The sequence below is a fragment of the Cetorhinus maximus genome, chromosome 26, assembly GCF_964194155.1.
Source record: "Cetorhinus maximus chromosome 26, sCetMax3.hap1.1, whole genome shotgun sequence".
NCBI classification, from domain to species: domain Eukaryota; kingdom Metazoa; phylum Chordata; class Chondrichthyes; order Lamniformes; family Cetorhinidae; genus Cetorhinus; species Cetorhinus maximus.
The window spans coordinates 15,173,350-15,189,903 of NC_135904.1; the positions used below are offsets into that span (position 1 = coordinate 15,173,350).

A 16,554-nucleotide genomic window follows, 5' to 3' on the forward strand; every position below is an offset into this window, starting at 1 on the left:
AACTCACCATCATGGGGAGTGGTTGAAGTGAACAGTATAGATGTGTTTGTTTAAGGGGAGGCTAGACAAACATACGAGGGAGAAAGGAATGGATGGTTAGGATGATAGATTTAGATGAGGAAAGATGGGAGGAAGATCTAGTGGAGCATAAACACCAACATGGACTGGTTGGGCCAAATGGCCTGTTTGTGTTGTATATCCTATGTAATAATTAAAAGCCAAACGCACAGAAATGGAGTGAGAAGTTACAATTTTATTGGTTTGCAGGAAGTTGTGACAATGTCCAGAGTACATAACTCAATGTGAAACTATTTGTCCAAATTGTTGCTAATAATGACCACAGCCTTCATATTGACATACATCCACACGCAGGATCTCAGAATGTATTCAGTGGATCACCAGCATAAATCTAAAAACAGAACTGATGTTAACAAAGAACAAAAACTTCCAAAGAGAAACACCTGAACACATTCCCAAATTTAATTTTCTATTTTAAATATTCTCATGCTGCATTACATTTTCTAGAAAGTCACGCTGATCTCCTGGGAGACTGTGAAGCTGTAACAGGCTCATCCACAGAATCACCACTTACAGTCAACGTACAAACAGCAAATTTGCCCAGGCTTCAATCATCGGTTTCAATTTCAACCGGTGTGAGTCAAGGAGACTCTGTGCACCGAGTGAGCTCTTAACTCACGTGGGATGAACATAGAATTTCAGTTGATAATCATTTCAGGGATTGCACTATTTAAGAAAATAAGTAGCCTGGAGAAATACTTTTCTGGCATCTTGTGACAGGATAGCACTAGTGCTCCAAAAAAACCTGAAGAGGCAGTTTCACATTCCACAGCAGGAAGGTAGGTTACAATGACATTGTATGAAAAGGTTACTTAGCAACTCCAATGAAAATCCAACTGTAAACCTCCACTTTACATAAAGTGTTTCAATTTTATACAATCTCTATTTCGAATTAATCATAATATAGAAACAAACAAAAGATTAGTCGTCATAATTTCCTGCTCCAAGTCATTGGAAGGAACCACAAGATAGCTGGGCTAGGAGAGTTTCGCTGGCTTGGCAATGAGTTGTCGTTCACGCTCTAGCTCCTTCTCCCTCCGCTGTTCTCGCTCTAACTCATCCTTCCGTCTCTGCTGCTGAAGCTTTAAAGCTCGTCTCTGCAAATGATGAAGTGAAAGACAGGAACGTTTTAAAGGTTTAACAATAAGTCACAAAAGGGCAAAGGCCGTTCCCCACAGAAGGAGAGATTGAGTTGACATTGGTACAAGCAAAGGGACAAATACTGGGCTACACACTTTCCATAGATTCTCAACAGACCTAAATCATTAGCTGAAGATCAGGACAGAACTGAAACCAGAGAAAGGGGCCTAAACTTCCAAATCAAGGAAGTTGTACACTTCAGAAGAATGAGAAATTACTGAGTGAATAAAATAATCAGGAAAGTCAGGATGGACTTCAAACTCAGGATGGAGATGTTCTCGAACACAGATGTTACATCACCTATCAGGGAATACAAAACGCAGCAATGATGTGCCATTGGGAAGCTATTCCATTTGTCGGTGGGGGGGAACGTGGGGGTCCTGGTCATGTTGGCCTATGCACTAGTCATCTGCTCCATAGTTGTGTGGTCAGCACATTGCTAAGTATATACGCTGTGGTCATCTGGCAAGGGGAGGATAAATCACCGACAGAGGTGATCTTTGTTGTCAAACTCCCTCAGTACTGACCCTACGACAGTGCAGCACACCTTCAGTGCTGACCCTCCGACAGCGCAGCGCTCCCTCAATACTGACCCTCTGACAGTGCAGCACTCCCTCAGTACTGACCCTCGAACAGTGCAGTATCCCTCTGTGCCGCACTGGATTTTACACACAATTGGTGTATTGAAGTCCTGTTGCTAAATAATCCAAACTAACATTCTGATTCTGTTATATCTATGCTTTCCTTTCACATCTCCTCTTTTTACCGTCCTGCCTTATCTGCTAAAGTCTTGGAAATTAGTCACTCAAATATTTAACACAAATGCTAAAAAAAAAGTAGCAGGAACCAGTAATGTCAACGCACTGTAACTGGAATTAAATCAAGGCCTAAAAAGCCTAAAATCTGCTAACATTTTACAGCCCAGCACTTGCCCTAACTGGGCAAAAAGAGTGCAGAGTCCTAAATGGGTGCAGACTCAGCATAACTTCATGCAATTCTACTTAAACAAAGGCGAGGTTTCTTTTCTGAGCCCGTAGGGCTGGTCTCAGATGGAAAGTCATTCTCAACACTGGAATGGCAGATCCAAATATCCACAGGCCCACATGTCGGTCCCATCGTTGCAATACCAGCCTCTGAACAAGAAACTCCCCCCTCAGATGCGTTGATATATGCTCACAATCACCTCAATGGGTAAACTGACGAACAACATCATTAAGGAAATGTCAAAGCGTCAGCCATCAACGCTCCCAAAATAAAGGTTCCTCACGGTGAGTCCATGCACTGAAGATGCAAAACTCTAAACCATCACTCCTTGCACTGAGATGGCAGCCAACTGAAACAAGGGCACAAATGGCCAAGAATAAATGGGGAAAAAGCTAGCAGAAAGGATCCACAAGGAAGCGGACATCACCTGGGAAGAAACACAACAACCAAGGACAACGTGGATTCAGGAGCCTCGGAACAACATTTGCAGCCTCACTCCAGCTTAAACCATTTCTTGAAATCCACTTCCGCAAACATTTCTCCCGGAAGAAAGTTAGTTAATGAACAGAAAGCTAGGAGTTATTCAGCGGGTTGGAAATGACACTCTCCAGGGGGGAACCGCGTGACCTTTCCCGCCAGTGGGGGTTGGGTCACTGTTGTCACTCACCTTTAGCTTAGTTGTCTTTTCATGCAATGTTACCATTTCCTTTCGAATGTTAACTAGTTTATTGTAATAACATTTCGCTTCTGTGAACTAAAGGGAAAGAATGAACAAAACTTACTATTAACCATATTTAGAAAAGTTTCCATCTAAAATATGTTAACTAACATAACTGTACAATCCATGAGTTTCAATTCCTGCCAGGATTCAAATTACAGAAATGAGGAGAACAATATATGTCAAGATACAGCAGAATCTCACACAATAAAACAATAGGCAATTGCTGCCACTAAGACGACCCAATCTCTCTGGTTTCTAATAATTTATTTTAAGGACAACAGCCAAACAGTCACGTTGGGGGATGTGGAGCCACCTCATCACATTTAACAATTTATCAAAGAACAGGGCCGCGTATTAGTATATGCAACACGTATTAATACACAGACAAAAAGAACATATACAAATATTGTGCCTGTTTCAGCTAAACAAAGTAAGCGACAGCCATTCGCTGACTCATTCCTCAGAGCAATGCCTTGACCAATCAGGGTTAAGCTGCCTGGTTTAAATTTCAAACAATGCTTGGCAGTTAACTGTCAGTCACCATCACTGGTGTATTCTCCATGGCAACACCACTTGCCAACCATTCAGCACTCTCTTCACATACAGTATAAATTGTTGTTTTCCCCTTATATTGGTATTCTTGTGAATATCCTGATGAGTGCAAGATGAAAAGCTTCGACATGTTTTTTTTTTCAGCAATACACCAGCATATCTTCCAGCAGAATTTTAAGCTGGATCTGTCCCTCCCACTCACTCATGTCCTTCATGAATGGCTAGATCATAATCTGAGGACGTCAGGATTAATTTTCTTGGGTAAATTATCAGATTTATCAAATTCAGTTTCATATTTTTCCTTGCTGGGATTTGAACTTCTGACCTCTGGTTAGAACAAGAACAGATCTGCTGCCATCAACATCCTGGGGGTTACCACTGACTGGAAACTGAACTGGACTAGCCATACTGTGGCTACAAGAGCAGGTGAGAGGCTGGGAATCCTGTGGTGAGTAACTCACCTCCTGACTCCCCAGCGCCTGTCCACCATCTACAAGGCACAAGTCTGGAGCGTGATGAAATACCCACCACTAGCTTGGATTAGTGTAGCTCCCACAACACTCAAGGAACTCAACACCATCCAGGACAAAGCAGTCCACTTGGCTGGCATCCCATTCACCACATTCAGCATCTGCTCCCTCCACCACTGACACACAGTAGCAGCAGTGTGTACCATCTACAAGATGCACTGCAGTAACTCGCAAAGACTGCTTAGGCAGCACCTTCCAAACCCATGACTGCTACCATCTAGAAGGACAAGGGCAGTAGACACATGGAACACCACCACTTGCAAGTTCTCCTCCAAGCCACTCACCATCCTGACCTGGAAATATATCACCGTTCCCGCACTGTCACTGGGTCAACATCTTGGATCTCCCTTCCTAACAGCACTGTGGGTGTACCTACACCACATGGACTGCAGCGGTTCAAGAAGGCAGCTCACCACCACCTTCTCAAGGGCAACTAGGGATGGGCAACAAATGCTGGTCTTGACACTGAAGCTCGCATGTTGTGAATAAATAAATAAAAAACATAGCCACATATATTTATACATGGAATATATATAAACATTGAATATATATAGAATATTGAAGTTTTTTGTGTTTTATCAGTTAAAATGCCAGAGTCTAATTATATTCAAAAGCTCCAAAATTCCCATTTCACAGTCAGTAAAATATTTTATCAGACCAACCCCTCCCCTATGAATCATTTCCCCGCTTGTAAATGAGATATGGACAAGGAAGATCCAGTTTGCACTGGAAGCTGGTTTATTTCCCAGTCCAAGGCAGTGACACCCACTGGGATTCCGGCAACATTAACAAGCCTTTCAAATTCTGCAATTGTGGTTTATGCAGATCTATGGGAAAAGTGCAGGCAAGAGGACTAGTAGTTGGATAGGTCTTTCAGAGGCAGCACAAACACAATGGGAAAAATGGCCTCTTGCTGTGCTGTACGATTCTATTATTTGTTTTTATTTATGAAACATATTACTTTCCTCTGAAATAGTTGTCAACGACATCCTTGGCTTGTGAGTCTTTGCCATTATCCTTGACAACAACACAACTGCAGCCTACAACCTTGCGAAGTTTCCCTTGCACAGGCCTACCCATGTGCCAAGTTTCTTGTTGTCATCAACCTTAATCAGGTTGATCTGATGCTCGACACAGAGTGCCTCTACCAACTTAACGTACCGTGCCTCATCACAATTGCCTGCTAGGACATACAAGTGATCTGTCTTTTGTCCAGCAGCTTGACCGCTTCCCAGGGATACAACACAAGCCATCGTGGATGCATGCAGTTTTCAGCACTTCCTGAAGCGTAGTGTTAACATCCATGACACCACTGGCAGTTATTATGGAGCAATCTCAGTCCCTCTGTGCTGCAACCTAAGTTTATCCTACACACTCTGTACAGCATGGTACTTACAAGCACATTGATATCCAGCACTAAGTGACACTCCCGGAACTTGGCAATCTCTTGCTCCAGGGTATCCAATAGGACCACTTGATTCTGTCTAAAATAATTGAAATACAAACTGATTTAAACAGTAACAAAATCTATGACTATTGTCAGTTCTATTTTAGGCTTTGATGGTTCCACAGCTAACTGTGCTGCCCCCACAGTTCAGCAGCTGCTTTTAGCGGTTTTGTTCACAGACTGGGAGGTGCAGAGTGGGAATGGTGACATACTGCTACAGCAAACTCTGCAGTTGGGAGAAATCATTCAGGATATCCCAGCATCTACAGCAAGCAATATCCCATCCATACACCCTCCGTTAATGTTAAATTTGTGTTGCAATGAAATGCATGCTTTTCATGCACAGTCATTAAGCACAGCTGTTTCCAGTTGGGGAAGGATTATGGAATCATTTTAAGAGTTTATGCACCAATTTGCTCTGAGTGTCTGGGAAGAATTGGGAGATTCTGTGGCTTTGCTGTGTTGGAAGTAAACTTGTTTTAAGGTACAGGCTAGCTTCAGACTCATTCTTCCTCAACATATGATTATTGGAATTAACATGGTAGCGGAGGATGATGAGCTTTGGTAATTGGTTACTGAATAAGAAGCTTTTTGTCTCTATCCTCAGAGCCAAAAAAGAGGCATACTGCTGCTGATAAACTCTGTTACAGAATGGCAGGGGGACATCACAAAATCTCCAGTTCTGACTCTCCGCTGATTTTTGTTTTTGGCAACTGAACAATATCAGCATTGGGAAAATGAAGTCGAGGTGTGGACATGGGTTACTTTGTTACCCCGAAAGAAGCAAGGGTATGGCTTTGGCATTACCAGCAAAAAGTAAGATTAGGAGTAAGGTGTTTTTAGAATTGGATGTGGATGATTTGGACACTTCTATTACAGTTTTATAAAAACGATGCTTTTCTGGAAGTGTATGAAGCGTAATCAACCTTTGATAGATTGGAAAAAGCAGATGATCAATCCATGGAGGAATATATTATGGACTTTGATAAAGCTTAATCTAGAAATCCTGGAGTTTGTATTGGCGTTTAAGTTATTTGATTGTGCATGCATTTCTCATATCGATAGACTTTTGGTATTGACAGGGGTTCAATTTCATGGGAAAGACTCTCTCCCAGACCAAATGGCTGCTACCCTTAAAATATTTTTGGGAAAACTGTGTCATTTACAGCTATTTTCCTATCAAATACAGACAACTCTGCAGTAAAACAAAGGATTGAGATTCAATGGTGGCAGAATTTTGAGATCAACAATTTTTAATAAAATGCAGATTTTAGTACAAAGATGGGATTCGCTGATAAGTGGTCGGAAAGCGGTTGTACTTTTATCCAATTTGACAGTAGAGACAAAAAGTGGGTCTGGGACAGTGACTGGAGGTGCTTGAACATGAGAAATCCACGGGGAACGGTTAATCAGTGTTATTGGCGTGATTCTAAATATCATTACGCAATGAACTTCCCTCAGTGAAACAATCACGTTTTTGAACTAACGCACGAGACTGAAAATGGTGATGGTGACTATCATGAAGGAATTGTGTTGGTCACTGGGAGTTTGAATCCGGTTGAGTATTTTGATAGCTGATTCATTCAACTGTGCAGTTTATATAGTGATTACTCTTCCACAGCATGTGGGTGGATTGGCTTAACTGCTATCTGGAGTCTCTCTGAGGCAGATCAGTGGAAGGCTGAGGAGTATGGAAACTACATCTGCTTCAAGTTTGGGGATGATAATATGCTAACGTCTTCCAAAAAAATTAGTCCTCCCTTGCAAGATAGCTGGAATCAGTCTCTTCATCAGTACTAATGTGGTCTCTAGCAAGATACCTCTATAGTTGAGCAGATTTTCGATTGGGGGGGGTGGGGGAATAGCTCAAATAAAGCTAGACAAGGAGAATGACAGAGCGATTGTGTTCGGGAAAACAGTGGATTTCTGTTTTACTCGGTCGGGCTATTACTGCCTGCCATTAAGATATTGCTCGAAGAGTTCAAGCAGTCTTGTTAACTTCTGGGGATAAAAGTTTGGTGGAAACGAAGATGATTATTTGGAAGTTGCATAGCCAAATTGCACATCCAGCGCCACAAAAACGGAAAACTCTACCGTGGGAAGCTGGAATGGTTGACAACAAATACGACAACCTTTACTGAGCAAGTCACAGCTCAATGTGACATTTGTGTTTAAATATCGAAAGACATCGCCACACCCTGCTGTGAGTCTACCATGGGCCAGGAAATTTAATGGTGTAGTGGTGGTGGACTTAAAAGTATGGGACAAGGATCGGGTTTTTTTTTGTTGTTGCTACACTTTGTAGGTATGGTGACCAAGTTTAGCCTATCTATGGTAATACATGGTAAGCACAAACAGACCATTGTCGATTCAAGGCCAGGGAGAAATGGGTGGGTAATAGATTGGGAACACCAACAAAATTCTTGACAGATAATGGAGGGAAATTTGCAAATGAGGAGTTTCAGGATGTGTGAAAATTTGAACAGCAAAGTTACACAGACTGCAGCTGAGAGCCTGTTCAGCAATGGTTTGTCCGAGAGGAATCGTGCGGCGATAGACGACATGTTGCATAAGATACTGGCTGAACAACGGATTGCAGATTACAAATGGTGTTGGCATGGACAGTACAAGCAAAGAATTCTTTACAAATGGCTGGGGGTTATAGTCAGTACCCTTTGGTGTACAGGAGGAATCCAAAGTTGCCTTCAGTGCTATCAGACGCTCCCCCTGCTCTTACCATTAGCTCTGGGGTTTTTTTCTGCCACTTGAATACGTTGCATGCAGGCAGGAAAGAGGTTTCCGAAAGAATTAGGAGGGCATTGCAACACCGCATAAAACTGTCCTGAGGTAGAATTTAGTTCAGGTTGATCTGGCTCATTGAGAGAGAGGGGCAAAGGGAATGGAAAGTTATAGGATGTGAAGGGAAGACTTATGATTCAACATGGGAATCAGACAATGAAAGCCCATTCTTCTGGGGTCATTGTCAGTATTTGCGAATTCATAATTCATTCCAATGTGGTAGAAGATGACGAAGCACCACGTGTATCACATACTCCTATATTTGGTAGGGTAGAGCCAGAGGGACAAGATATAACAGATCAGGAGTTAGATATCAGTGGAAAATCAGATTGTGATAAACAGGAAGGGGCTATTTTGTCCAGAGGTCAACTGCCCAATGCGGGTTCCCGGGTATTGTATTGTCCAGAAGGATCAGATAACTGGAGGGATGCAACAATAATGGGGCGGGCAGGAAAATCTATTGGAAAATATAAGAATTGGTTGAATGTCCTGGATGATGGACAAGCAGTGAAGGCCATGGACTGGGAAAATGGAGTATGAGAATGGAAAATAAGGAAGCATAGCCCAAGTTGCAGTAATGGTTCAGGTGATGAATCCTGGGTGAGGAAACATTCACGTATAGTGATAGGGCCTCTGACCGGGTATGCAGACAGTAGGAGCACAAAGACTTAAACAGGCAACTAGGGGTCGCATCCTGACTAGATGACATAGTAGAGTGGAGGAATTATTACAATAAAGAAGCAGAAGCAGAAGTCCCCAGGAGACCAAGAGGGTTTTGTAACAGCTGACAAATGAGGGGAGAAAGCAATACGCGAGGCTAAACGGACAGAGTTAGACAGTTGGAGGGAGTTTATTGTGTATTCAGAATTCCCTGAATAGGGGTCAGCCAGCATTATCACATAGGTGGGTCTGCATGGAAAAGGTCCTACCAGATGGAACTTAAGGCCAAAGCTAGGTTAGTGGCCTGGGGATTTGAAGAGTGCCTAACAGAAATCAGAGTGGACTCGCCCACAGCAGAGAAGGTAATTTTGTAAATTTTTATGGCCCTTTTGGTGATGTTTCTGAGAGTGGAAGTCGATGGATATCAAAGCAGCATTTCTGCAGGGGATCACCTCCAGACGGAAGTGTTTCTCAAACCTCCTAAGGGGCAGGCAGAGGGGAAGCTTTGGAAATTGAATGTGTGTGTATATGGTTTAAATGATGCTTCTAGAGTGATCGAACTGAAAAGTACCACAATGTTGTTAAAACTGGGTTTTTGCCAACTGAAGGCAGATCCTGCCATGTTTTACTGGTACCATGGCTGGAAACTGGCAGGCACTTTGATGCACGTTGATGACTTCCTGTTGGGGCGGGGGGGGGGTAGGGCAGTAGTGAATTTCAAAATGGTTATTGACAAGATTAGGACAGACTTCAAGGTTGGGAGTTGGGCTAATGGGGCCTTTAAATATATTGGATTAGAAATAAAACAGTATGGGTCTGAGGTTACTTGGCACCAGTGTGCAGAAAGTGTTAGTCCTATTAGTCAGTCAGGTTAGGCCTTCACAAAAACATGCTGATGCTTCCAAGGATGAGACTGAGGAGCTGTGGAGTCTGGTTAGGCAATTAAACTGGCTGGGTGCACAGATGAGGCTGGATGTAAGTTTTGATGTTTTTGAACTAAGTATTATAATGAAACATCCCAAGGTTCTGGATATCTTGCAAGGAAACAAAACATTAAAGTTAAAGATGGAGAAATGTGTACTCCAGTTTCCATCTTTGGGTGATTCTAAGAATATAAAATTGATTGTGTTCAGTGACGCCTCTCTCTCTCTCAAACCTTGTTGATGGGCTTTAAGTGCAGTGGTTTTATAATATTTCTTGTGATTGAAAATGGGAAGTGTTGTCCCTTGACTTGGGAAACCAAGAAAATAAGGTGGGGAGTAAAGAGCATCCTGGCTGCAGAGACACTTGGATTAGTGACAAGTGGCTGACATGGCATTCTCTTTATCTAAAACGTTAGGGAAAATACTAAATGGGGTAAATGATGAAGGAAATGTCCCAGTACAGTGTTATACTGACAATCACTCACTTTGGGATAACATACACTCCACAAAGAATGGTAAGTGAAAGAAGATTACGAATTAATATTGTAAGTCTAAAACAAATGGTGGAGAGAAAGGAAATCTGAGCTCCAGTGAGTTGATACAAGTCATCAGTTATCAAACTGTTTCACCAAAAAGACTGCTTGTAGTGAAAAATTGCTGGGAGGTATTCAAAAAAGGAAGACTCAGGATGTGATTTTTTTGGGAAATGGGGGACTTATTTTTCTATCTTCAGTTTTTTGTTTTATTTCTCTGAAAAGGAAATTCACTTGTTTTTTTCTTTAAAAAACAGAATCTGTTCATGTCGAATGTGTTGCAATGAAATGCTTTTGGGGAAGGATTATGGATTATCATAAACCAGTTCACTGAGCGTCTGGGAGGAACTGGGAGAGTCTGTGACTTTGCTATCTTGGAAATAAACCTGTTTTAAAGTTCAGGCTAACTTCAGACTCATTCTTCCTCGACATACGATTATTGGAATTAACACCTCCGATACTACCCCCCTTCTGAGACTTCCCCTCCCCTCGACACTCCCCCTTAGACACTCCTTCAATCCCACGTCTGCCCTTTAACTTCTCTGCTGTCTTATTCTTACAGCTGTGCGTACCTCCTTTTGCTCCCTAATGTCACAACTCCTAACCTGTTCAGTATAGCCTCTCTCCATTTATACAACCTTTGCCTCAGTGCCCTTGTTTGCTCACTGCTCCAGGTATCCTCCTCTGACAGGGGGATTCTCAGCTGTAACTAGCAAAGAGAATGTGGGAACAGCAACCAGGAGGAAGGTAGAGATCGGCATTATACTGGGGTGAGTCCTCTTGAGAATATCTCGAGACGCTCCAGGAAGCTAAAAGAGCAGTTTAACCCTGTACATGTGCAGAGGTTTTATTCTGGAGGTGGTTTGTATTTTTTGTGGGAACACTGCTGTGGAGAACTGTAACTGTCAGGCCATTGGAAGAAGCAAGTCTGTGTCTTTCACCTTTCTGATAAGCCTTGCAGATTCATCATTCCCAGTCGAATGAGGATCTTTTATATATTAAAAAAAATACCTAGATTAATGTCTTCCATAATTTTATTCTAATGATTTTGTCTCAATATAATATCTTGCTCATTTAAATACAGACTTATTCAAATGAAATGAGTTCGGATAATTGGTGACAGGTAACTGGAAGTTGGAGGTACCAGGATAACACATACACATAACCATACCAGCTGTGCACTTCCAGTTTAACATTTTGTCACTACACCAGATTGCCGCTTAGTTCATAGCTGAGCTCATGTACAGTAACATTTGCTCAACACATAATGAGAAACAGTCAATAATTAATCAAAGGTAAACACTTCTAGAAACATACGTCAGTTCCTGGAGGGCAGTTTTCGATTGCTGTAGGTCAGGGAGGTAGTGAGAGATCAGTCCCTCTGTTAATTTCTCCACAGTTGCCTGATTCAGAAGGATTAACTCATCAGGACTCTCGCAATCCATTCTGGGTTCATTGAGATCTGAACCATAGGAACAAAAAAATAGGAGATCATTAAAGTTATGAGACTATCATTGAGAATTTGAATATCACAATCATCAATTCATGCACCACACAAATCTCTAAACAAATGTCCTTTCTTGTTTGGGATGAAGAATGTATTTCTATATTTTTTAATGTTTTAAGTTAATTGTAATGTACTTAAAGAGGGGCGGGGGGGAGAAACAACCTTTACAGTTTTAGAACTTTGTATCAGTGCCAAGCATTTCCAGATGAGGCAAAGTAAAGCTCTCTCTCCTCTGAGCCAATCTATCCTCAATGAGACAAACATGCCCACCCCCTTACAACTGATTGGAGAATGACTCCAAATTATTTCACTCAGGAATTCAAAGATCGGAGACTTTGAATCAATCAGTTTGTCAACTGGATTAGATTTGGACCCAAGACCAATAATGGTGCCTTTCTCGTGTTCTTTTTTTAATGTACCTTTCTTTACTGTTTCAAGTTTTTAAGATGTCTATACTGCCACTATCGACCAATTCTACAGTATTCCTCTCACTGTGAGGCCTCTCTCAGTGGACACTTTGCAAATAGGAAATTCAAAAGTTTGACCATGAAGAGGAGCAAAGCACGATGACCTTTTACATGTCAACCATGTGACCCACCTGGCAATTATACAACCAGCCACTATCCAAGAGTTTGGCGGTGTCCGGTAACACACTGGACCGGCTTGATGCTCTCCCCTGTGACAACATGTTAAAACTTCAATTTGCACAAAAAGGTCAGCAGATTGAAATGTGCCTGTCTCTAGCTGGGAAAACTGGAAGATTCATGCACTGCCCAATCATTCAGGAATACTGGTTACTGTGCACTGGAACATTCTATTAGCAATTTTACTGGATTATTCCTCAGGCACAGTAAGTTGCTTAGAAATAAAGAAAAAAAGAGAGGGAGACTGTGCCTAAGGGGAGAGGAGCAAGAGCAGGTGTGAAAAAGACAGACAGGGATTGGGGGGTGGGGGGGAAAGAGAAAGAACAAGAGGGAGGGAGACACACATACATCCCTTTCATGAATATTGTGCTAGATAATATGCCACGAGTTTGCGTCATCTGACACCAGCAGGGAAATGACAGGAGTGGGGAACACAGACACCAACAAGGTGTGTCAATGAGCAGTAGCAGGGCTGTAATCTAACCCATTCTGTGATGTGAATCTGACAGGTCATAGCCCACATCTGTGCACAGTCTGTTTACAGCCTTTATTTAACTTGTACAGTTCACTAATAAACATATTGCAAATCTAAATATTAAAGCAAAAACCACTTGCCCCATATAACCTCAGTATCTACCTTCCCCAAACAGATACCAACCTTTGTAAATTATTTGCAATAATATTTGAATGAAACACCTTACACTGCATACATATCCCCATAATACTCACTAAGAGTGTCACAAAATGGAGATAAAACAGTCAAGAAACACGTTTGTATAACTTTTATTACAATAATCTTACAACAATGATTGAAGTATCAGCTACACTGCACCAGTGCTGACTTCAGTCGGTATCAGTCCACATATCAGCCTCAATCCAGGGCACAAACCAAGTAACCAAGATGGATATTGGATGCACTGGGCTCCCATCTCAGTAGGAATTTTCTCCCATGTTCCACCTTCATCTTACTGCTCTGAATTCTAGACATCACCCTCACCCTTTCCCCCAAGAAAACAAACATCAGCTGCCCAGGGAGATTCTGTCTGAATTTCCCAATCTCCCCAAGGAAGAGGGCACATTAACCATTCCCATGGCCTAGGTAAACCTGGGGAGCAGAGAGATGAGAGATTATACTCGAAACTGATGAGGACATTTGGCACATCTTGCTTGATGCATCAAGGACCAAACTGTTAATCTTACCTGCTGATTGATCGACTTGTGGAGATGTATGTGGATTGGTTTCCCCTGGCTCCATGGCTTCCTCAGTCTGAAACTTGCTGCTTTTTGCTAAACCGATAGTGAAACAAAGAGTGAGTGAACAGAAACTGGGCTCAACGGCTATTCCACCTGTTGCAAATTCTTTCCCAATTCCTACAATTTATACGGCCTCTCCCACTCCCTAGCAACCGTCTGAAACTAAACCAGACAATTCACAGCCTTGGTGTCACAGCTGACCACATACTCAGGCCATCACTTGGAGACCGCCAACTTCTGCATCCTTAACACTGCCCCTGTCTCAGCTCATCTACTGCTGAAACCCTCATCTGGTGCCTTTGTTTGTGGGGAACTGGACTATTCCAGCGCCTGCCTGGCTGCTCTCCCATATCCCACCTTCTGTAGACTTGAGATGATCCAAAGCTCTGTCTGTCCCCCCCTTGTCTTCACTGACCTACATTGGCTCCCTGGTCAAGCAAATGCTCCTCAATTCCTCCAGGGCCTTGTCTCCCTCTCCAGTCCCATCACCGAGGTCCCCTTCATCCCGGCCTTTCCATGGCTCCCACCTGATGTCCCGGAGCTGAGACTCTGGGATTCTCTCCCTGTCCGGCTGAGCTTTGCTTCTTCTGGTCTCTGGGTTTATATATATTTTTTTTGTTTAATGTTCCTGTGAAGCGCCTGCATTCAGGGCGCTATATAAATGCAGCTGTTGTTTCTCTGCAACAACAGAAGCCCCGGCACCGGGTGATGATCCCGGGAGGGACAGCCCGAGCCCCCCATCCAGCTCCAGGAAAGGCCGAGGCTGCGGCCTGCGGAGCCGCCGAGGCCCCGGTGTCGGCCCGGCCCGATCCCCCGCGCCCCCCCGGGGGCCAGGGTACCTGCCGCAGCCCCGACTCCCGGCTCCCGGTCCCAGCTTCGCGATCCGGCCGGTGCGAGAATCCCGATCTCCCTCCCCCGGAACTGCAGAGAGGCGGCGGCTCCCCGAGCGCGGAGCCCGGCCCTTCCGCAGGCCCAGCCCCAGCCCCCGAGACCGGCCTCACCCCGACCCCGGCTCCGGCTCCTCAACCCTGCCCTTCCGCAGGGCCTGAACCCCGAATTCCCGCTCCCGCCCGCCCCCGAACCCCAACCCCAACCCCTGCCCCGGGCCCCGAACCCCCAAATCCCCGGGTCCCGAACCCCCTAAACCCAAACCCCGGGCCCCGAACCCCCTAAACCCAAACCCCGGGCCCCGAACCCCCAAATCCCCGGGCCCCGAACCCCCTAAACCCAAACCCCGGGCCCCGAACCCCCTAAACCCAAACCCCGGGCCCCGAACCCCCAAATCCCCGGGCCCCGAACCCCCTAAACCCAAACCCCGGGCCCCGAACCCCCAAATCCCCGGGTCCCGAACCCCCTAAACCCAAACCCCGGGCCCCGAACCCCCTAAACCCAAACCCCGGGCCCCGAACCCCCAAATCCCCGGGCCCCGAACCCCCTAAACCCAAACCCCGGGCCCCGAACCCCCTAAACCCAAACCCCGGGCCCCGAACCCCCTAAACCCAAACCCCGGGCCCAGAACCCCCTAAACCCAAACCCCGGGCCCCGAACCCCCTAAACCCAAACCCCCGGGACCTGAACCCCCAAACCCCCTAAACCCAAACCCCCTGGGCCCCGAACCCCCTAAACCCCTGGGGCCCAAACCCCCTAAACACAAACCCCGGGGCCCGAACCCCCTAAATCCAACCCCCGGGTACCGAATCCCCAAACCCCGGAACCACAGCCCGAAACCCTAAACCCAAACCCTGGCCCCAAACCCCAGGCCCATCCACAGGCCGTATCCCTGGGCCCCGAGCAAAATCTGTTCCAAATTCCCCAAACCTGAACCGGACCCTGAACTTCCTCCAGAGCCCCAACCTGAACCCAAAAACCTTCCCCTGAGCACCCCAAAATCTAATCCCAAACCTTGAACACCCCCCACAGACACCCAAACACAGCCCCTGAACCCCAAAAACCTGACCCCGTATCCTTGAACCTTCAAAACCTGCAAATCCACCCTTGGACCCACCAAACACCTCAAATCCTCCTTGAACGCCCCCAAATCCTCAAAACCCAACCTGGGCTCTAAAACTGACACGAACCCCCAGGGAGCCAGATTGTCATAGACTTTACAGCACAGAAAGAGGCCCTTTAGCCCATTGTGTCCACACCGGTCATTGAGCCCCTCTCTACTCTAATCCCAATTTCTAGCTCTTGGCCCCGTAGCCCTGTTTCCTATGGCATTTCAAATGTTCATTTAAATACTTCTTAAATGTTATGAAGGTTCCTGCCTTTCAGGCAGTGGGTTCCAGATACCCTCCACCCTCTGGGTGAAATTTGTTTTTCTCAAATTACTTCTAAACCTCAAATCTATGCCCCCTGGTTATTGATTCCTCCACCAAGGGGAAATCTATGCCCCTCATAATTTTATACACCTCAATCATGACCCCCTCAATCTCCTCTGCTCCATGAAAAATAACCCCATCCTATCCAAGCTCTCCTCATAACTAAAACTCTCCAGCCCAGGCAACATCCTGGTAAATCTCCTCTGCGCTCTCTCTAGTGCAATCACATCCTTCCTATAATGTGGATTCCAGAACTGCACGCAATACTCTTAACTGTGGCTTAACCAGCGTTTTATACAGTTCCAGCATAACCTCCCTGCTCTTATATTCTATGCCTCGGCTAATAAAGGCAAGTATCCCATATGCCTTCTCAACCACCTTATCTACCTGTCCCGCTACCTTAAGGGACCGGTGGACATGCACACCAAGGTCCTTCTGATCCTCGGTACTTCCCAGGGTCC

General features: G+C 44.7%; 1 protein-coding gene across 1 annotated transcript; it reads right to left on the bottom strand.

Annotated features, from left to right (window-relative positions):
• Positions 1-233: 233 nt before the first annotated feature.
• bloc1s6 (biogenesis of lysosomal organelles complex-1, subunit 6, pallidin) lies at positions 234-14,790 on the bottom strand. The gene is made up of 6 exons (XM_078530211.1): positions 14,612-14,790; positions 13,719-13,805; positions 11,685-11,829; positions 5,402-5,489; positions 2,870-2,956; positions 234-1,175 (listed from the first exon to the last, which is right to left on the bottom strand). The coding sequence occupies exons 2-6, from the start codon at positions 13,771-13,773 to the stop codon at positions 1,056-1,058; spliced, it is 495 nt and encodes a 164-aa protein (XP_078386337.1). The 5' UTR covers positions 13,774-13,805; positions 14,612-14,790; the 3' UTR covers positions 234-1,055.
• Positions 14,791-16,554: the final 1,764 nt, after the last annotated feature.